General features: G+C 35.0%; 4 protein-coding genes across 4 annotated transcripts; 1 reads left to right on the top strand and 3 right to left on the bottom strand.

Annotated features, from left to right (window-relative positions):
- Positions 1-690: 690 nt before the first annotated feature.
- On the bottom strand, positions 691-3391 carry LOC143579008 (uncharacterized). The gene is made up of 2 exons (XM_077062426.1): positions 1743-3391; positions 691-947 (listed from the first exon to the last, which is right to left on the bottom strand). The coding sequence occupies exon 1, from the start codon at positions 3384-3386 to the stop codon at positions 1848-1850; it is 1539 nt and encodes a 512-aa protein (XP_076918541.1). The 5' UTR covers positions 3387-3391; the 3' UTR covers positions 691-947; positions 1743-1847.
- A 1195-nt stretch (positions 3392-4586) lies between these two features.
- LOC143579006 (uncharacterized) lies at positions 4587-5501 on the bottom strand. Its single transcript, XM_077062424.1, has one exon. It carries the CDS (start codon positions 5499-5501, stop codon positions 4587-4589), a length of 915 nt encoding a protein of 304 aa, XP_076918539.1.
- A 2007-nt stretch (positions 5502-7508) lies between these two features.
- On the bottom strand, positions 7509-11039 carry LOC143579011 (ABC transporter G family member 26-like). The gene is made up of 9 exons (XM_077062429.1): positions 10580-11039; positions 9742-10025; positions 9513-9668; positions 9228-9411; positions 8854-9132; positions 8471-8755; positions 8039-8323; positions 7848-7955; positions 7509-7778 (listed from the first exon to the last, which is right to left on the bottom strand). Exons 1-9 carry the CDS (start codon positions 10787-10789, stop codon positions 7509-7511), a joined length of 2061 nt encoding a protein of 686 aa, XP_076918544.1. The 5' UTR covers positions 10790-11039.
- A 6928-nt stretch (positions 11040-17967) lies between these two features.
- On the top strand, positions 17968-22185 carry LOC143579010 (uncharacterized). Its single transcript, XM_077062428.1, has 6 exons — positions 17968-18375; positions 19761-20180; positions 20291-20514; positions 20592-20738; positions 20833-21057; positions 21862-22185. Exons 1-6 carry the CDS (start codon positions 18109-18111, stop codon positions 22106-22108), a joined length of 1530 nt encoding a protein of 509 aa, XP_076918543.1. The 5' UTR covers positions 17968-18108; the 3' UTR covers positions 22109-22185.
- Positions 22186-22393: the final 208 nt, after the last annotated feature.

Here is a 22393-nt window from a genome sequence, read left to right on the forward strand (position 1 = left end):
ATATTCATTTCATACAAACCATTAACCAAATTCTTCAAAAAAAACATACAAAAATGATGGGAACAATGCCACTTCCGACAATCGATTCAAGGTAATTTACATTATTATTTCTCAAATTTATAGGATGGGTTTATCATGCAACACATTCTTATTCAATTGTTTATCTAGATTTGTTCCTTGTTTGAAATCTAAAGTTGGACGTTGTATCATGATGAGTATGCCACTTGATATTCTTAGCTCTCAAATCGTGAAAATTGGGGGGTATATTTGCGGGTTTAAGTATAAGCACGCCCGGGTCAAGTTCGTGGGTTGATCTGTTTAATCAATTTGTGTTTTAGCTTATATATTATAATGTTTTTTTATGTAATAAATCAAATTGGTTGTATTTTTTTGCCAAAATTAAAACTAATATGTTTAAAATGTTATTGTTTTATATAAATTTATATATATATATATATATATATATATATATATTTTTGTTGTAAAAATGTAAATTAAAGTATTAATATGTGTAAACAATAAAAAAAATGGGTCAAATCGGTCGTGTTTAGGTTAACGTGTCTTACACGAATTTTTGGGTTCGTGTTGTGTTTGGACCCACCAATGTGATGTTAGACACGGCATAAGTTGCAAAACAGCAGTTTCTTATAATAAATATGTATAATTAATTAATTATGAAGTATCAATTGCTTCAAATAATACAAACTTTACAAAGAATAAGTACATAGCAGTATAGCATCACATATATAGAAATCTGACACATTGCTCCTGCTAATATACATGAATATAATCACAACACATACAAAGAATTCTCCTGCAAATGGACCATAAATAGCCATACATCTTTACTCTTGTTTCTCTTCTTTTGGTTCATCCAAAACATATTCTATATACAAATTCTTTAGAGCAATAAGCACAGTTGTAATCAACGGCCCCAATATCGCTCCCTGCATCATGACAAACTCAACAATAAATAACCGAATCATGTCAAATATATGAACTATGAAGTAGAGAACTGGATAATTTAGTGGTGCCGTTTTTAACCCGCTTTCATATATACGGGTCAACGGTCAACCTTCCTAGGGAAGTTTGTTTATGTTCGTTTTTTTTATAAACGAACGAATATGAACAAATGTTTTTCTTCATTTAGTTAAACAAACAAACACGAACACATGTCTCATTTGTCCATTTATGTTCGTGAACGTTTGTTCATTTACACTCACTTATATTCGGTTGTTTACTATCATTTACGTTTATTAGTTTCCGTTTTTTAAGGTTGTTCGTGTATGTTTTATATATTTGGTTCAATCATTTACGCTTCATTCTAGTTTAGTCTACTTATATGAAATTAAAATATTGCGCATTACATATTACACTCAACATATTGATATTCATGTTTTCTTTGAATTGGCATTCCCTCGGTTATGTTTGTTCAATTATGTTCATTCGTGAAGCGTTTGTTTATATTTTTAACAAATGAACATGAACACGCTCATCTTCTTAACAAACGAACACAAACATGAAAACCTTGTTCGTTTTGTGTTCGATTGTTCGGTTAAAGTTAAATAAATGTTAACAAATATGCCCCATTCAAGTTCCTTCAGTTCATTTACAAACCTATCGAAATCTTAGATTATATTTAACACGTCATGTATTTACTAAAAACATAAAAACCGGGACAAAAATCCGGGTCATCCTAACCCGACCTGCCCATTTTTGTCACATCAGCTAATCTTAATTACCTCCAAAGCAGATGGAGACAATGCCACTCCACTAATGATGCTAAGCCCGGTAAGATACGCGCTATGACCCGGTATATCTTCTTGAATTTCAGTAGTCCCATAGTCTTAAAGCACAAGATGAACAACCGACAAACAAATAGCAACTATGTATCTACCTTCGAGCACCAGTTGCAATGCTGCTGGAATTGTCGAAAAAAAATAAGGAAATAATGGTAACAACGGGTTAATAAACGCAACCAACGTCGACGTATACACGAAATGAATATTAAACAATCTAAACAAAAGCCAAGTTAAACACCCTTGAAAGAATTCAATCTCAACCGTAGCCAAAAGTACACCCGAAATAGCTTTATCAAGTACCTCAACACACCGCGTTCTAGTGGATCTTGAAATTGGAATCAAAAGCATAACTTGTTCAGTAACCCCACCCGAATCCGATGTTATTAACGAGTATAAAACCCATACGAAAACCATCGATTGAGATATAAAGTTAAATAAACCTGCAGCCCCCGAAACTATTGATCCAATTATTATGAACACAAGCTTCGTGCTACCACCAACAACTGACTTACTACTCGCAAGCACGCGTTGAATAATGTCTTTCCCTTGAAACGCAATCGATTTAGCCTTTTCAATAACATCCTCTCTGCTAATACGCGCCTCGTTTAACATAACATTAACTTCCGGATAAATAGCTGACCATTCACGATTACTAACTATCCGTTTCAAACTTAATATCTTCTCAGTGTACGGGTTCGTGGTTGCCAACACAGTAGACGACACAGAAGAGTTTATCGGGTTCAAACTTGGTGCGATCAACTGTTTCATTTCGTGAACGATTTCCGTCACATTATACTGCACAGCCAAACTATCAATCTGTTCATACACCGTTTCATAAAACTGCGTCATGTAACGATCCACCATTCCCGGGACATCATTCTCATCCATCCACTGCCGTAACCCAATCCTCTCCGTATAATTACTCTCCTCAACACGAGACTTAATCGAATAAACCACGTTCTTCCCCTCAACACCAATCTTATACGAGAAAAACACAGTAACCGTGACCGACCCCACAATCATCCCAAAAATCAACCCAAACGCCACAATCGTTTCCAATCGTTTCAAAATCCCTTTCGTCAGGAACGCCGTCCGAAAACAAACCCGACCACGAAACGACACCACGGACGCGGTGGACTTGACATTACTCGAAATAAACATAAACCCCAACCCCAACAAACCCACAGCTCCAACACCACCAAACTGCTCATAAACCATTACAAAAACCCAAAATGACACCAGCCATCTCAATAATATCGAAAACCAGCTTCGCTCCCGTTTCCTAGTATCCGAATAATTCACATTCGGGTTGTTCTTCTTTCGACGGATTAATCTGAACAATGTGTGTTTGATCTCAACAAGGGTGGTTATAAAAACATGGTATACCAATGCGGGTACCGCGAACAAGGTATCGATGACACCGGATTGTAGAGGCTGGGTCCAAAACAAGACAAGGGTTTGTTGGATGCCTCTAAGGGGGATAGAGCACAGGACAGCCCAGAGGATGGGTCTGAGGAAGTCTTGGAGTAATTTGGAGAGAGCGAAAAGGACGAAAAAGGCGAAAGCGAAGCCGGCGTGAGCCATGGCGATGTAGATGGTTGGGTTTGGGTTGGAATTGGATCAGGGGTGGGTTTGGGTTTGGGTTTGGGTTCGGGTGGAGGGGATGGGTCCGGGTCGGGTTTGCGGTGGAGGCTGATCGGAACATGTCCTGCCACGGTGGTGTGGTGGACTTGGGATCGGAAGATGGGATGAGTTCCATAAATGTTAATATTATTATTGTTGTTATTATTATTATTATAGCAGGTGAGATATTGATATGATGAAGTTGACTCATACATACAAAACTGAAGATAGGAGCTGGAGATGTACTTTGTACTTTCCGTGTCCGCAAACTTTGACTTTCTTAACGTTGTTAGTAATTTATTACTGCCCTAATATAATGTATCTTAATAAAGTAACAGAGTAAATTAACTACAACCACCAGAAACAAAATAAAGACACGTGTAACTTCAACCCCGTTAAACATTAAACCGACACCAATCTTCTTAAGTCAAACCTCTTCTTTTCAACGTATTCTTGATTCAAAGAGAACTCAACACCTTTATTTCCTCCACCAAACTTGTAAGATGAATTGGACTTCCCTCATGAACTAAAGCTTTTATCAGTATATTTTTCCAACTAAAATCACATACCCTTTAACCTATTCAAACACCTACCATACAAGTCGCATGAAACCTATACGACTCATATGGTTGGTGTATGGCAAGTGCCTTCACACGCACAAAGGGTGTGTGATCGTATAATATCTCTTCTTTAATCTTGAATTGTAATAATTTGAACCTATCACATTATCTTTAATGAGGCAAATACCACACCACTAAATCTCATTTGTGTTATTTTAGTTAGTTTTATGTCACAACCTTTTTTAAATAAAAATATAAGAAAGTTGAATGAAAATAATGAAAGGAAAGGGATGTTGGTAATCAACGATCAAATCACACAATACACAATTGAATAAGAACAAGATGATATACACAAACTGATTCTTGAATTAGAATACTGAAAATATGCGATTGAATATACTGATACGTTATGTTAAATTGTCTGACATCATCCCTATTTATAGACTAAATAATTACATATTAACCCTACTAATTACAATAATTACAATAAGACCCCTATACTTAATATAAATATTAATAAGTTTAGTTTATATACTAATACTCCCCCTTAAACTAAACTTGGTTTAAGTGAGGTCTTCGTTTCTTCAAGATCCGGTTGCCATCACAGTAGCGTTGGTTCGTCATCTTCATCGCGGATCAAGTTTGCCTCCTGCCTTGTTTTCCATTTTGGACATTCATGACTGAAATGTCCACGTTCATTACACTTGAAACATTTTATGTGACCCTTGCCTAGCTGGGCTTGATTTCCTTGTTTATTCTTCCAAGTCTTCCCATACTTGCCTCGACCACGTTCTTTGTTTTCTTGCTTTGAACTTTCATGACCGCAATGTTCACACTTTTGTTCCTTTACTTTCTCTTTTCCTTCTTCTTTAGTGAACAGAAGTCTGTCATGCATGTCTACCTCCTTGTTTTTCTTCTTGGTGCGTTCTTCGAAAGCCTTTAACCTTCCAACGGCTTCTTGGAATGGCATTGCACCAAGATCCACAAACTGCTCGATCGCAGCAACAATCTGTATGAATTTTTCTGGCACAGAACTGAGTAGCTTTCGGACCAGTTTCTTGTCATTCATAGTATGCCCGAGATTGCTCGCTTGTGATGCAATCTCACTTATTTTCCCGGCATACACATCAAGCGACTCGTCAACACCCATTTTTAGAGACTCAAAATCTGACTCGAGTGTTTCTAAACGCGCTTCTTTAACTTTATCAACTCCAACATGTCGAACCTTTAATGCGTCCCAAATTTCTTTGGCCGAAGTAAAATTAGCAATTTGCAATACCGTGTTTTCTGGAATCGCTTGGAATAGTAATGCAATTGCAGTATTATCTTTTTTCTCATCAAATTCGCTGCCCTCTTTTGGTTCGATAGCTTCCCAAATTCCGTGGACGTTAAAGATCGATCTGATCTTTATAGCCCAAATGGTGTAATTTGTGGAGTTTAACACAGGGCATTGAAAACTCATTGATGTCCCTCCTTCCTTTGAAGTCACAACTTCTTTATCCTTGGACTCAACCATTTTACGAGTTTTCTTTTTCCCAATCTTGATAACTTGACTATTACAAATTTAGAAAAATTTGTTGTCAACTTTAATCCAAACAGTTTCGGGTTATAAACAAACCAACTGTTAATCCCAGAAATAGTGAACGGGTTTTTTTTTTAAACCAACTATTTCAACAACGGTATACGGGATTTCCGATCACAATGTTAATAAAACCAAACCGTTTTCTCCCAAGAATCGTACACGGGTTTATCAAGGCAAGCCAAAACCAACTGTTTGTCTCAACCAACAACAGTACACGGGTTTATCCGTTGCCTAAGCCGACTATTCAAACCACAAACGGTATACTGGTTTATCTAACCGCTTCGACCAAGAATAGTATCCGGGTTTTCGGTTGCAAGGCAAATCAAAACCAATTGTTCGTCTCTACCGACAACAATACACGGGTTTTTCGGTTTCCAAACAAATCAAACCAACTATTCTTTAACCTTTTTTACCAATGTTTTTCTAGAACAAATCCAGCCCTTTCTTGAAACAAAATTTTCAAGAACCTCTATTTCCTTTAAATACCAATTCGGATTTTGTCTGAACCCAGGGGTAATCACCCTTAGACCAATGCTATGAACCCAATCAAACAAATAAGGGGCAATCACCCTTAGACTAATGCTATAAACCCAGGGGCAATCAAACGTATTCCCATTTTGTTTAATCAATCAAGTAACCAATACTTGGATTCCAAATCAATAGTTCAACAACAATACACCCTTAGACCAATCAGAAACTCAATCGAACACTATCTGATTTGATTTTTCTGAATCAGTGTAAGACAAATTTTAATTTTAGATTCAATTAAAAGATGTCGATGGCCTTGATTGAAATTTCTTTTCTAACAATAATTGATTAATCACTTCTATTGATCTTAACCAGCCCTTGATTGGAATATAATTGATCACAACCCCTGATCGATTGATTATCTCACAGATTCCCACAATGGATCGATTAAACCTAGGACGTCCACAACAGAATTCCAAAATCGATAAAAACCTTGGCTCTGATGCCACTGTTGGTAATCAGCGAACAAATCACACAATACACAATTGAATTAGAACAAGATGACATACACAAACTGATTCTTGAATTAGAATACTGAAAATATGCGATTGAATATACTGATACGTTATGTTAAATTGTCTGACATCATCCCTATTTATAGACTAAATAATTACATATTAACCCTACTAATTACAATAATTACAATAAGCCCCTATACTTAATATAAGTATTAATAAGTTTAGTTTATATACTAATAAGGGAGGGGTAAGTGACTAAACCTTTTCTTTTTTTACTAAACAACATAGATCAAAAGCATGATTTACTTAGGAATTAAAAGGGACAGGTTGTTGTAAGCATGTAAGTAGTCATCTTTATTACTATTGGATACGAAAAACCGAAACTAGGATCGAACTGAGTTTGATTTACGAATCAAAGTTCAGTTGGCAGATCGGGCTATCATCTGACTTTGGTTCTTGAATTGCGATTTTTGAATCGACTACGCCAGAATATTTAAGAGTTTATCGTGCGAATGGTACGAAACAAGGAGCAAAATCCACGTGGAGGCAATACAATACCATAAATATATAAAATCTTGCTATAGTAACATAATTGTTAGCATAACAAGAGTAATTACTCTGTGTAATATAGTAAATATCAAGTAATCAGTTACGTTACAGAAACCGCATTGTGTTATTTAAACTTTTGCCATTGCGTCCTTTTTTTCCTATAATTCACACGCCTTGCACATTAATTCTATTTGTATTTGATCCGAGCACTATATTTATATTATTTTATTTTTCATAGTTCGGGTTGTTCAAATCAACCAAAAGTAGAATCGTTTTTTCGAATTATAAGGTCTATGAAGGACAGGAGAATTTCTTCAAGTAAAACCAAAGATGCATATGTAAGTTTTATGATTATACTACACAATGATATAATCTTGAACAAAAAATTATTCCGGATATTAATTAATCAAATGATGCATTGGCTGATCTTTCTTCGAAGACAAATATACGCCAACAAGCGATACACCACCCCCATTCCTAGCAGCATCCACACTTCTTTCCACCCTCCTTTTAAGTTTACTGTATCGAATGATGGTGAACTCTGCAACGGTCTACATCCGCCTATGCTTTCACACTCGTATAACTCATCACCCGTGTATTGCACTTTTAGTAGCAGCCGGAACCCGTGGTACATGAATGATATATACTTTAGCCATTGCATGAATGCTGGTATATGCTGCAACCAAAATTACAAGATATAAGTAATATTTTTACTAGATGAAAATTTGACTCTTTTACTGGTTACCTGAACATAGTAACCTCCGGTAAGAAGAAACAACATTAGTATTAACGAAGCAACATTGCCTGCCCGTCTAATGCTCATCACTGCAGCCCCGAACATTTCACCGGCACCCTAATTATATGAAAAAACAAGATATTTCATCCGTTATTTTTAATTCTTAAATGTCAAAAAATGGATGTAGATTTTAGACTTACTTGGCTAGTTATGGCTATTAGTAAGATCACCGACAATGTCGTAAAGAAACATTGTAAAGTTTTCTTGAATCCAACCATGAAATACAAAATGGACATGAAAATCGTTGGGTAAGTAACGTGTGCGATCATGTCACATAATGTGCTGCACACATAGTACGCACTTAACCGATACATATCAGCTTTTCTTTCTTTTACAAGCATAAACTTCTCAAACGGGAACACGTACACAGCTCCAAATATTGATGAAGATGTCCAAAAGATACACACATAGAACAACAACCCAATCTGCATCAGTACAGAAATTAAAACGATATAAAAAATGATCGTGATTTCATAACTAATGGATGGATCGGATATAGGTTGTGTAACATGTCAAAGAGACAAAACATAATGTTAGTTGATCAATTTATAAGTAAACAGGTGTAATGCGACCTGATCTCGTAGGCGAGCCTCGTTCGCATAGCTAGATTTCCACCATAAAAGGCCTAACAAGACTGCAACTCCAAGAGATTGAATGATTCTTAACATATCAAAATAATCTCTCCATCTTTCTCTATATGTTCTCTTGAACAATATTAAAAACTGTTCCCACCAACTTATCGTCCAATCTTTTTTCACTTGAGTTGCTAATCTAAGATGTTCGGGTGCCTTTCCCGTTCTTTGAATTGCATCTTTCTCTTTACCTTCTAGCTCTATCTTGTACCTGTTTTGTACATACTACTTTCATAGTATAGCACAAAATGTATGCAGTAAGAAATAATTAATCAAAACTTCGATTACAAGATAACAAAAATGAAGATAAAAGATGTTTTTACCCTGATGACGGCCCTTTCGTATTCAAAAGTGCCTTTAGGAGCCACGATATCATCAGGGGCGGTAATGTCATTCACTTGGCCCGTTGCTAAATCTAGCAAAAACTCTGCAGGGTTCATGGCTATATCTGGGATGAACCTTAAAGACATAAAATAGCTCATTGATTCTCTTGCCTTTCCATAGTACATAGGATGTCCTTCGGATATTAATAATATCTTGTCAAACATATGAAACACTTTACTGGACGGTTGGTGGATCGTTGTCACAATTGTCCTCCCAACCTAAATTGTTATAAGAAAAACAAACACCTTTTAACAACATATATCAATTTAAAATTTACAATCTTGTTCTTGATTTGTTTTCAAGGTTTATTTACCTTAGCATTTTCTCTTAAAATCTGAATGAGTTTGTTTGCTGACGTGGAATCAAGGCCAGAAGTCGGTTCGTCAAGTAATAGCAATGAAGGATCAACCAGGATCTCATATCCTATACTCGTTCTTTTCCGTTCGCCCCCGGATATCCCACCTATGAATCCTCCTCCTACTCGTGTTTTTCGACATCTTTTTTTATTTTAAACCAATAGAAAACAGTTAGTAAGGAAAACATTAATATGCATGAAACTTGCTTTAATATTATCTTTATACAAGAATTGTAAACTAACCTTTCTAATCCTAGTTCCTTAAGAATGACCTCAACTCTTTCATATTTCTGCTTTTGACTCATGCTGCTCGAAAGCCTTAAAAACGCAGCAAATATTAATGTTTCTTCGACCGTTAACTGCGGGTAGAGCACATCATCTTGTGTAACAAATCCAATCCTATACATCAATTAGTAAAAATAAGCATCATTATATGTGACATTATGGAACAACATACATGAACATATCTTACCTTCTTTTAAGAGCTGGACTATATGTAACATCATTATATGTGACATTTCCTTTAATATTTTCGCACAATCTTCCACCTATAACTTTCAAAAGGGTTGTTTTGCCACTTCCAGAAGGACCCATTAAAGCGAGGATCTCACCCGGGCCAATGCTTCCTGTTATGCCCTTCAAAATCTGCTTATAGTTGTCTTGTTCGGCGTTTGAAGCCACCTTTGACATAACCGCTTTCACTGGATTCCCGGGTGTTGCTTTGCTCATTTTCACCTTAAACTCTATATCTTTAAACTAGGGGTGTGCATCAAATCAAACCAACCGATCCGTAACTAAATAATCAAGAGAACCGAACCAAAATACCCAAACCAACCCAAAACCGATGGTTTGGTTTTATGTTTTTCAAAAACCGAATTTCCAGTTCAGCCTCACTTTCGATTTTGCATGTATCAAAAATTGAAAGAACCGAACTGTAAAAACAACCCGACATTATAACCAAACCCATAAATGGATTGTAAATTTTATCTTTGAATGTTAAGTAATGTATAAAGAACTCTAATAAATGGTGTAGACCAAAAATTTAAGGCCAAACATGTAATAATCGGTTAATTATTAATCAACAAAAAGTTTTGGGGCCAAATTCATGACTTTGGGCTACTTTTTTCGGCTAAAAAATTTCAAGCCCAAACGAGAAAACTAGAAAAAAACCGAACCCAAACAACATGTTATAAACGTTTTAAGCATTTATAGAGTTATATTTTGAATTACGATTTCTGTAAAAGTGACACGTCATCCTTTTTCCAGACCAAATATCTTACAAACGAAATATCTATAACTGTTAGCATTACCTTGAGGAAAATGGGAAGCGGGCGATCTTTAATGGAGCAACAAGTATCTTCTTGAATATCGATTTGAGAGCTTGATCGGTTTCTATGGCAAGTTTGAGCATTTATATCAAAGCTATGAACAACTCCATTGTTGTTTGTAACCTGCATTGCACTCAATGGAGGAGACGACGTTGACAAGTCTTCGATTTCATCTTGGTACTTGGAACCCATTGTGTAGCAGAATTAACGATCATGCGATTGAGTATTGTTTAATCAGGTTTTTAGATCAAAGTTTTGCTCAACTAAAACAAACCTAGATCAAACCTATACAGTCTTTTTGATTCTGGTGTTGGACATGTAAATTTATATTGAGAAAGACTTGCGAATTTGTTGGTGTGACACAACCTTGGTGCCACATTCTGACCAACTACCTTAAGTGTAAGTTTAACATGTCAAGAACATGGTTTTCACAAATATAAAAATAAAATATATTAATTTTAGATTAAAATTTATAAGAACATTTGTTAAAGAAAACGTAAGTATTATTTAAAGAGAAGCAAGGTTTTCATAAAAATGTGCATAAACCCGATGAGATTGTTGTTCAATTTAGGAATGGCAAACTTTAAACATTTGGGATGTTATTGACAATTTTGACGTTAGGTGATACTCAGCCCGATTACCTAAAACCTGCATACACGTTAATCTAAATCGTATCTACAACATTTTCTTGTTTTGTTTAGTTTTATTGGTTCGTTCTTAGTAGAATAATCTACTAATTCACTAGTTTTTGTTTTAATGTATTTTTAATTTCATTAAAACAAGTGATTTACCTTCCTCATGTTGGTCATGCGACATGTCGTTGGGAGCGCTCAATGGTAGCGTACACCATTTCTTTAAAATTATATAAAAACTAATATAGTAAGAAATTTGTTTAGAAAATTTCAACGGGTGATTTTAACAAACTAATACGCTAGGGTAGTTATGTTCATAGAGTTTGGCAGTATTATCAATTTGTCCAGAAGTTGATTATCAAGTAAGGGTGACGAGTCCATATAGGATTTATAAACATCAGCCTAGCTTTAGATAGGACCCTTTGCTTCTCAGATACATACAAACTCAATTTATAACTCTATATATATACTGGCATATTGAAGGGGCACAGCCAGTGTTGTAAAATCGCTAGTCGGACGATGGGGTGGAGACTAGCAATTAATCGAGATTAATCGGATCGTATTTTAATGTATAATTTTAGTTTTATATATACACCACACATTTTTAAATGTATTTTTTAGTTTTATATGTACACAAACACATTTTGGCTGGAAATTGGTTGAAATGTCTCTGGAAACCACTGATTTTTGTTGGAATCTCACTGGAAACTGCTGATTTTGGTCGGAATCCCACCGTAAACCGTTGGTTTTGACCAGAACCTCATCGCAAAAAGACGATTAATCCGGATTTTGGCTAGATTTGACCATTGACTGATTAATTAACCGATTAGCCCAAAATTAATCAGTGAAGTGGGAACTAGCGATTAATCGTGTCGCGTAGTCGGGATTTTTGCAACACTGGACACAGCTTTGTATGAGGCTCGTAAGAGCATTCTCAACACATCCCCTATAATCATGTGAGGAAAATTTGCAAATTATAGTGTGAGATTGTGAGTGGTTGTGATTGTAAGTTATAGGGTGGAGAAAGAAAAATAGTGATTTTTTTGTAACTTTGAGGAAACTTTGTTTGCGCATATTTATTTTTTAGTATGTATTTTTCATATTTATTAAATTGGTTGTGAGTGGGGTAGAGAGAAAACTATAATAATAAAGATATAAAAAAATTGATTAAATCGATTGGAGTTAGGGATGAGCAAAATCGGTACCGGTACCGAAATCGGTACCGATTTGGTACCGTCGGTACCGAATCGGTACCAAAGTTTTAAGTTTCGGGATCGGTACGGTATCGGTATTTCCCGATTTTTTACCTTCGGTACCGGTATAATCCCGGTATCGGTACCGAACCGAATATTTCGGTACCGGTACCGGTACCAAGAGTTAGCGAAATTCGGGATCGGGATTTTCGGTTCGGTACCGGTACAGTACGGGCTCATCATCCCTAATTGGAGTTACGAAAATATTGTCCATAATATTATAAACATACGATTCACGGGGAGATAAAGAAATAGATTGAAGCGAGTACTTGCGCCCTTATCTTAATCTTACAAGGCAAGTAAAGGGAAAAATGACATTATATATATATATATACTAGTTTTTCTCCCCCGTATTACGGGGGTTGTGCTTCTTTTCCGTGTCTAATATTTATATTTTTTTGGATTTTAATTTTATTTAATGTAAGAAAGTTAATAATTTATTTAGGGTTTTGATAATGAAAGTGTTTCACAAATAAATGATATGTTATAACCCGTTTAAAAGCTATGAGTTTGGTGAGACCTATGACCCCGCTTATTTTATTTTATTTTGTTTTTTTACTATAAAATTGTTTTTAATATAAATAATATAGTTTTCTTTAAAAAAATTGGATATTAATTTTTAGTATATAATAGGATTTTCATATCAAATATCTGGTGAGATTAATTTTTAATAAAATGAGATGTTATACCCCGTTTAAGGTTATTTGGGTTTTGTGATACACGTACCCGTGAATTCGGGTCAAATGCATGAGAAATCTTCATTTACAAATAAAACAATCTGGTGACTTGAGAGAATGTGATAAACAAACCAGAGAGCTTTTAAATGTTTCGTTTATATATATTTAAGATTAAGATTCTTGGTTCTATAGTTTTTCTTTTTTTTTCTTTTTCCTTTTTTTGTTTGCACCCAACATATATTTTAATTAATTTACATTCTCATGTGTTGTTTTACATTATTCATTTATAATATTTATATAATTTTTTAATTTTAATTTTATTATAAGGAAGTTAATAATATACTCAGTATTTGATGATAAAGGGTTTAATAAATAAATGAGATGTTATACCAGTTTAAAAGCTAACTGGGTTTAGTGAGACCCATGATCCGCTTATTTATTTTTTTTTACTATAAAATTGTTTTTAATTTTAAAAATATCTTTTTTTAAAAATTGATATTAATATTTAGTATATCCCTATTTATAGGATTTTCATATAAAATATTTGATAAGATTAACTTTTAATATAATGAGATGTTATAACCCGTTTAAGGGCTATTTGGGTTTGATGAGACCCATACCTATGAATTCTGGTCAAATGCATTAGAAGCTTTCATTTAAGAATAAAGCAATCTGGTGGCTTGAGAATCTAAGATTTAAGATATATATATAACACTAGTTTATTCCTCCCGTGTTACGGGAGTGTAACACCCGTTAATTTCCTTCTCGTTATCCTGGTTCGTTAAATCATTTGATTTTCCTCTCAAGTTGCCATATTCTTTGATTAGGAGGGCTATTGTGTAAAAATTGGATTTTATATACGAATGGTTCTGGTTGAATCATTCAACCACTCCACATGCCCTTGTCTTTCACCTGCTCTCATTCCTTTCTTCCCTACCTAATCAACCAGTCAGCGAGAAGAACAACTCCTCCATGATTCAACAACTCTTCCACTCATCTTGTCCCCCACCTACTCCTCCTTTTTCCTTCTTTAATTGATCGGGCAACTAGGAGCAGCTCATCACATCTTTTTCTTTCCTTGCAGCCATAATTATAGCACAAAGATTCAATCCAAGGTTAGTCTCATGTGCTCTCTAGTACTATACACCATAAACCATCTTTATGCCTCGCGTATCGATCGTAAACTGCTTCTTTTAATCTCACCGGGTGGCTGTCTATTTGAGATGTTTCGAGGCTGAGGTGATTGAGGTTTTCACTCCATAATCTTCCTAGGTATGTCTAGCATAACATACTTTAAGATTATGTCCGTTGATGTTCGTTTGATTGGTCAACTAGTTGTAGATTGAAAACTAATATTCGGTTGACTAGTTTGTGAATTGTGATGTATAGCGCGTTGTTTGAGGGAACTAACAACCAATTCAAATGTTATAGTCTCGGTATGATTAATGTACTGTAAGAAATTGATTTTAAAGGTGATGGGAGTGAATTGGTTGTCGGTTACTCAAACGGGTCGGTACAACGTGAATTCGCGTTTATTGAATAATTAGTGCTTTGTACTTGCGAGTTACCAACCCATTTGACTCGTGTAGCGTCGTGTGGACTTGTTGATTGTGAATTCATCATATTGGGTCCACATGGGGCTGAGTTGGATGTTAATAGCCTAACCGACTCTTAAACGCGCGTGTTAGTATCACATAGTGCTTCCGGGGGCAAATTGAGAATTCTTTGTTCCCGAGAGTATCTAAGAATCGTGTGGGTATAAGTAAGGCCCGGGAGCTGTTATGAATGAGTTTGATGAGGTCGAGGCTTTAGGTAACTCGAACCATGTTAGAACGTCTCATAGGATAAACGAGTCCTTTCGGTGTCGTTAGTAATGATTGTTTGTAAACCGACAGATGTTTGAGTTGTAAGGATACTTAGGGATTCTCTAGCTCGTGGTGAATCCGTGCCTCGTGTCAGGTGAGTTTCATGATGCCCCTTTTAACTCTTTTTAAGTTTTTGGGCTAGCATGTACACTTAAACGATTTTGCTTGAAGAACCGTTTAAATTATTTTGCATAGGCTTATTTATATAGGATAGGCCTTGAAATGATAATATTGAATGATGTATGGATGTGTATGTATATATATTATTGAATGGCCAATAATTGGCGAATGATGTAGTCGTTATCGATTACGGATGTTACGCATGCGTACTTCGTGTTTGCACGCGTTGATGGAATGTTACGTGTTGGGGTTGTACGTTTTCTCGGCCCTGAATGTTATTATTGAATGTTATATATATATATATATATATATATATATAGGAAAGCATGTATAGAGATGTTTATATATAAGAATAATTACCTATTATTATTGTCGATATGGTTTTTCTGCAGGGGCTACCGTAGCTTACGGTAGCCACCGTAGCATACTGTGGCTTCTGAGGAATGAAAATCTATTATTATTAAAGATGTTATTTATTTAAACTTGAACTCACTCAGCTTAAGCTGACTTTGTGTACATGTTAGTGTGAGTTTTAGGTTAAGAGGAGGATGCTTACCGCTTGGACGTGCTCGAGACTACTCGGTCGGTTGAAGGTATACTTAGTCGGAAGTTTCAATAAAATTAAACATTCTCTCTTAATGTTTTATTAAATACATTTCAATTTGATTTTGGGAATTTGTTTTAATAATTTTCCGCTGAACCTATACTCTGAATTATTATTTTAATGGAACAAGCTGTTTAAGTTTAAGCATTTTTGTAAATATCGTGTATGAGTACCAACTGTGGGACCACCGGGAGTTGGGGTCTTACAAGTTGGTATCAGAGCCATGGTTCGAGGGATCCGAGCATCCCCGAATGCTTGGACTCGAACTTTAAGAAAAGAGACCAGTATGCCCACCGCGAGTAGCTGCACGCCAGACGGTAACTTTAAATTATTTAGTCATTTAATAATACCTAGGCGTCGATCCAAGTGAATAAGTATTGTTATTATGAAATTATTTACTTGATTATTTATATTAAAAGGGGGTATCCCTACCTTGAAATATATGTATATATGTATATTTCTCAACTAACGTAAGTAAAGTTATGTAGGTTACTGTAAGTAAAGTATGGAAAAGAATATATGCTAGCTAAATTTCTAGGGATTCGAATAATAAAATAGGTGTATGTGCAAATATGTGTATAATTGCTTAAATACTAACATAAATAAAGTCATGAACGGAAGTAGTTAGGACAAGAAAGGTATTTTGTCTAGTTAACCACAACTGGCCATTGTTGTTAACCAACATCTTACTAATCTTGTACTAAATGGTTCCCGTAGTGTCGTTGTTTATGTCGTTATAGAATAATTGGATTTAAGAATCATGTTAAAAATATAAAGATATATATATATATATATATATATATATATATATACAAGACGTATGAATACAGAACATACATATTTCAAGGCTTAGACCTTAATTATAATCGTATAAATAAACCATTGGAATACTTTCCAATACATCTAATACAACGAAATGTCTGTAAAGAAAATTATGTGATAAAAGAATTGATAGTAGGACAACAGGATGGTGCCTATGATATCTAGCCTTATCTAAAGTATTTTGACTGTTATCAAGATTCCAAACACTTTATAGAAAAGGTGACTGATTAATTCGACGTTTTCTGCCACTAAAGGTTTAGCACGTGTAACAGTAACACTATCATTGCAAACTAATGGTTAGATAGCAGAAATTTCTACAACAGTAACCTTATCACTTTAATGTCGATCACAATAAAGAAACTGTTCTCAAAGAGTATCGTAGAAGCTTTAATCAATCATGATGAGCAAAACTAGAAATCTCTATTTAAGCAACTCAATACTGAAGCTAAAACTTCAAACCAACCAAATTCCATTGTTCACCTTCAAAATAATAAGATATTCCACCATTAACGACGTGCTCGCCGGCGTCCGCTCTCTTTATCACCGTAATCGTCGGAGTCCGCTATCTTTATCACCGTAATCACCGACGCCTATAACTATCTCTGGTGTCGGCGTCTCCGTTTGCATACCCCGTACGTGAGTGCCGCCAGTGAGCGGTTTCAGGTTGTAGCGTCGGTGTAGGGAGGACGTATGGAGTTTTTCTGGCAGCAATTGAACTCCGTTGTGACGGTTTTCCGGCTGTTCTGCAACTTGGGCCTTTGATTTTATTAATTGATTGGATTGATTTTGTTGAAATCCATTAGTTTAGGACTTTATGTTAGGTTAAGAAAGATAATTTGTATCGTTTAGGACTTTATTAGTTTAGGACTTTATGGTAATTTGTTAATCACTTGTATCGAATGGTTGTATCTTTAATTTGTGTTACTTATAATTTGTTTATTTATGTCTTCCCATATCTTTATGTGAGTCCCAAAAATTCGCTTAATTAACTTCTATCTTTTGATATATTATTTTAGTTTTGTTTATTTTGTAACAATTATATTTGGATGGTAGGTTTTTTGATATGTAATCGAAGAGTTTATATTATGAGAAGGTCCAAAAAAATTTTCGCACGAGGCCTAAAGTTTTTTTTATCATTCTCGGGGACGACCCTGACGACACATAAGATTTTATGATAGGCAATTATATAGATAGTTAGATATTTAACATAGTTAAAAATAGTTATAAACAAACCAAATCCTATTTATTTATTCTAATTATATATCCGGCAGAGAAAGAAATGCAATGTCTTTTAGTGTAATTATAGAGAAAGAGATGATAGAGTTGAGCCGGGAATGTTATGACGAAGAGGAACCAAAGAAAACGTAAGGGTGCATGCTAGCACTTCTGCAAAGTACAGGGACTGAGATTGCCAATATCAAAATATCCACACGACGTCGTGGAGCCAAAACACATCACAGTAACAACATCAAGTAACGATGGAAACAAGACGACTCCATTACTGAAAGCTTGAGTGTGTGTAATCAATCAATTAATCAATGGAAGAATCACAAGAGATATTATTATTATTAACCTCACTAACTAAACTCGGAGTTCTGATCCCAAACGAAGCTTCATCCGTTGAAGATCTAACGCCGGAAGCCTTGGTATCAATCTGTGCTCACTCGCTTCGTATAATATCCAACTCCGAGGAGTCGTTTCCGGTCACGTTACCGGAATCTATGGCCGATCGGTTCATCGTGTGCACTGATCTCGCAGCTTCTGTTAAAGACCTAGGTTATATCGGCGATATGAGCTTCCATAAGGTAATAATATTATTATTATCTTTGCTGTATCGTTTTGTTACGTAATTAGGTTAATTTGATTGCGATGTGAAATTGATTTATAATTTGTATCAGTTTGAGATTTAGGAGTGATAATGTTATGTTATGCTAATATGTACTCAGGTGATAGGAACTTTAGATATGTTAAATTTAATTTGATTGTTGATTGAATGATGATGTCAGAGATTAGGTTAAATTCATGACTAGGTTAATCTGAAAGGTTAATTTCATATTTAGGTTAATCGGATATCGGTCCAGGACTGATATTTGAGATATCGGTAATTTTAATATCACGCAGAATTTATATATATAGCACTTTAACACTGACGAGTGATGATTCAGTATATTCTCCTACTATTAACAAATTGTCCTTTTGCAACTTGCAAAATATTAACAATTTTAGCAAGTAGGAACTGATTAATACTCAAAACACCAACATTAAACATTAAAAGTTGAAATTAAGACTTAAAACACTGATATCGGGAATATTGGTCAAATATCAGTCAATATCGCCGATATTCTGACCGATATTTCACACCGATAACCGAGATTGACTGCATAGGATCTGATTGCCATGTGTAACTGCATTAAAGCTCATAAAAACAATTCACAGTTCATATCATTTTGCATTTTAGGTGTAATAATCGTATGTCAACATGTACTAACTCAGGTGTTTTGAACTTTTGATTTGTTGAATCCAGTTCGATCGTTGATTGAATAATCATGTGAGAGATTATGTATTTAGGTTAAGAACATAATGAGGTTAATCTGATTGCGACGTGTAACTGCATTAAGGCTCATCAAAGCGTTTCACAAGTTGTTTCAGTTTGCATTTTGGGAGTAATAATCTTATGTCAACTTGTACTCAGGTCTTACGACTTCCGTTTTGTTAATTTCAGTTAGATAGTTGATTGAGTATTCACGTGATAGATTAAATTAAATTCATAACTAGGTTAAACTGATTGCAAGGTGTAAGTGTAACTGCACGAAACTTATGAAATTGATTCACATGTGATATCAGTTAGCATTTTAGGAGTAATAAATTGTATGTCAGCATGTGCTCGGGTGAAAGGAACTTCAGATTTGTTAAATACAATTTGATTGTTGATTGAATAATAATGTGATAGATTTGGTTAAGTTCATAGTTAGGTTAGTTTGATTGCCATGTTTAACTGCATTAAAGCTCATGAATACGATTCACAATTCACATCAGTTTGCATTTTAGGACTAAAAATCATGTGAATGATTAGTCGAAGAAGCTAGTTATGATGAATCTCAGTGATGAAATTAGATTCACATTCACCTATTGTATAGTTATTGTTGTGAAATTGTTCTTAGAAACAGAATATATATCTTGCTTAGGGCAGTTCCTGTATCCATCTGAAGAAGACATGTATAAGTTGATTAGATTTTTGGTTGGGAGGCTCTCTGAATCATCTCGAACTGCAGTATCACCTGAAACAAAGGATAATAATGCCACTGCAACGATAAATGTTGATAGTTGGGAGATATCTATCAAGGATGCTGATGACGAGGGACAGGACTTGCATACTCAAGTTGAAGACCTGAAACTGAGAACTGATGAAGTGGCATCACATTCAATTCAGTGTGCTGAAGATGTTGTCACTGATAATGGTGATAGAAGCGGGAATTCAGAAACTAATAGTATGGAAACTGGCAAAGGTTTAGCAGATGCTACTCATGAAGATGGTGAACAAAAACTTGGCCAGTCAACTATGTCTCTTCAAGATATATCATCTCAGGCAAGTATACAATTGCAATTTTTTGTGTTATCTTAGTGCAAAGCAGTTCAGAACGATGCAATTTCTTTTTTCTAGTTGGAGTAAAATGATTGGATATTTGTTTTTGATGAATGCCATTTGTTTACTATTTACAGACGAGTGACAAGACAGAAGTTCCAATAAATCAAGAAAATGTGTGTTCGGATGAAATGAAAACAAAATCATTGGTGTTACAACAATTAGAAGAGAAACATGATTTGTTGAAAGCAGCAATGAAAATGGCTTGTGATGAACAAACTCCTTTGGAATCCTACATTACACAGCTCACCAAGCAAATAGATGCAAAGAGGCACAATTTAGCAGAAATAGAGTCAAAATGGTAATCGTTTGAAAAACTAAATGTCATATTCTGTATCTTTAAATCTAAATTAGATTAATATATATTACATATGACAGGAAAGCCTTGATAAATCCTTTACAAGAAAAGAAAAGAAACTATGAAGAAGCGTTATGTGCAAAACATCCAGAGTCTCAAGAAAAACATCAACAGTGGAAAAAAGTTGAGCAGGATTTGGAGTCTACATTGTCTGAAACAAATCAAAGGTAAAAAGTATTGTTAAAGTGTTTTAACACATACAGATTGCTCGCTTTAATTCAAATGTTCAATGGGCTCATATGCTTTGTTTTATTAACTCAGAGAAAAGGAACTTTCCAATTTGGCAGCAGAAGTTGAGAGACTGCCCAAAATGGCGACTAGAAGATCTTACATTGAGCGAATTAAAGAGATTACTAAAAACAGCCGAAAACAAGATATTGACATAGAGCGTATTTTAAAAGATACCCGAGATCTTCAATTGGAGAGCAACATGATTCAAGAGCGCCTACATCGAACTTATGCGGTGGTAGATGAAACACTTCTAAGGTAAACACCGTTAAGGCGTTAACTACATCATTCATATGTAACTATGTAGTTGTAGAATTTCAAACTTTTTTCAGTTGCGACATATATTATATTATAGCTAGAGATTGGCAATTTTGGCTTTTTAATATATAAATGGATTAATTTTGGTTGCGTTTTACCTCTTAATGGGACAAACAATTAGAGATTAAGAGTAGCCAAAAAGTAAACGGTTTCTCAAATGGGTCAAATGAGTCAAAACTCAAAAGTGTATTTTTAGTACAGTAAAGGTGTATCAATTATTAAACAAATCTTTTTATAGGAGAAACAGTGGTCCGAGTCAGCCCAAACGGGCCAGACAGTATAAAAGGCCTCCTATTTTTTATGCATATAACCTCTTAAATCATTTTATCAAAAATATTTAGTTTACCATTGAAATAGTATAATTTTAATAATCATATTTATAATACCATTGAAACAATATGATTTTAAAAACGTTGTCAAATGTTTCATGTCAACCTAATTGGATCAGCCGGGTCGAAATGTAGTGTACTTCTAATGCATAAAAAGCCTCTCAAATCATTTTATGAAATGTGGTAATCATAACTGACACTAATGATTTATAAAAGCATATAGTATAACTTTTGTTAACAGAGTATTTTTGGTCAAGCCAACTGAGTAAATTGCCCATTTTGACACAGCCCGGCTGAACCTCCCATTTTTCATTTTTTCTTGAAAAATGATATCTTAAGATGCCAGTTTTGAAGCTGAACTAGTAATTTCTGCCAAGCATTGTACGATGTACTAAAAATAATCTTACTTTTGTAGGGAAGCGAGGAAGGATCAAGTAGGAGAGCAAGCTCACATTTTGCTGACTACCATCCACGAGAGTTTTCAAGAAATTTCTGATAAAATCCTTGCAACTGATAGAACTCGTAGAGAACAAACAGATCTTGAAACTAAGCTTTCAAGTATTGCTACTCGAAGTTTAAACATGGACAAACTACAAGCCGATCTTGATGCCATCAGAAAAGAAAACGAATACCTTGAATCTCGTTTGGGTAATCCTCCTTAAGGGCCCGTTTGGTTCACTATAAACATTGTAATGGAACTGGAATGAATTCCTTCGAATTTTCTTCATTCAAAGGAAACCGTAGTCCCTCAATACTGGGAAAGAATTCAACTACAACTAAAGGAATTGAAATCACCATCAGCGTGCCGCCACCACCACTAAAAAGGTTTAATTTTGTAACCGCGTCATAGGTTACATTTACATTTGACATTTCAGTTCCTTAGATAATTCTTAGCCAAATGCCTTCTAGATTCGACATCCTAACCTTTATACTATGTATGAGCCCGT

The sequence above is a fragment of the Bidens hawaiensis genome, unplaced genomic scaffold, assembly GCF_021521415.1.
Source record: "Bidens hawaiensis isolate Kalapana, Puna unplaced genomic scaffold, B.hawaiensis_p1.1 tig00029548_1, whole genome shotgun sequence".
In the NCBI taxonomy this organism is placed as follows: Eukaryota; Viridiplantae; Streptophyta; class Magnoliopsida; order Asterales; family Asteraceae; genus Bidens; species Bidens hawaiensis.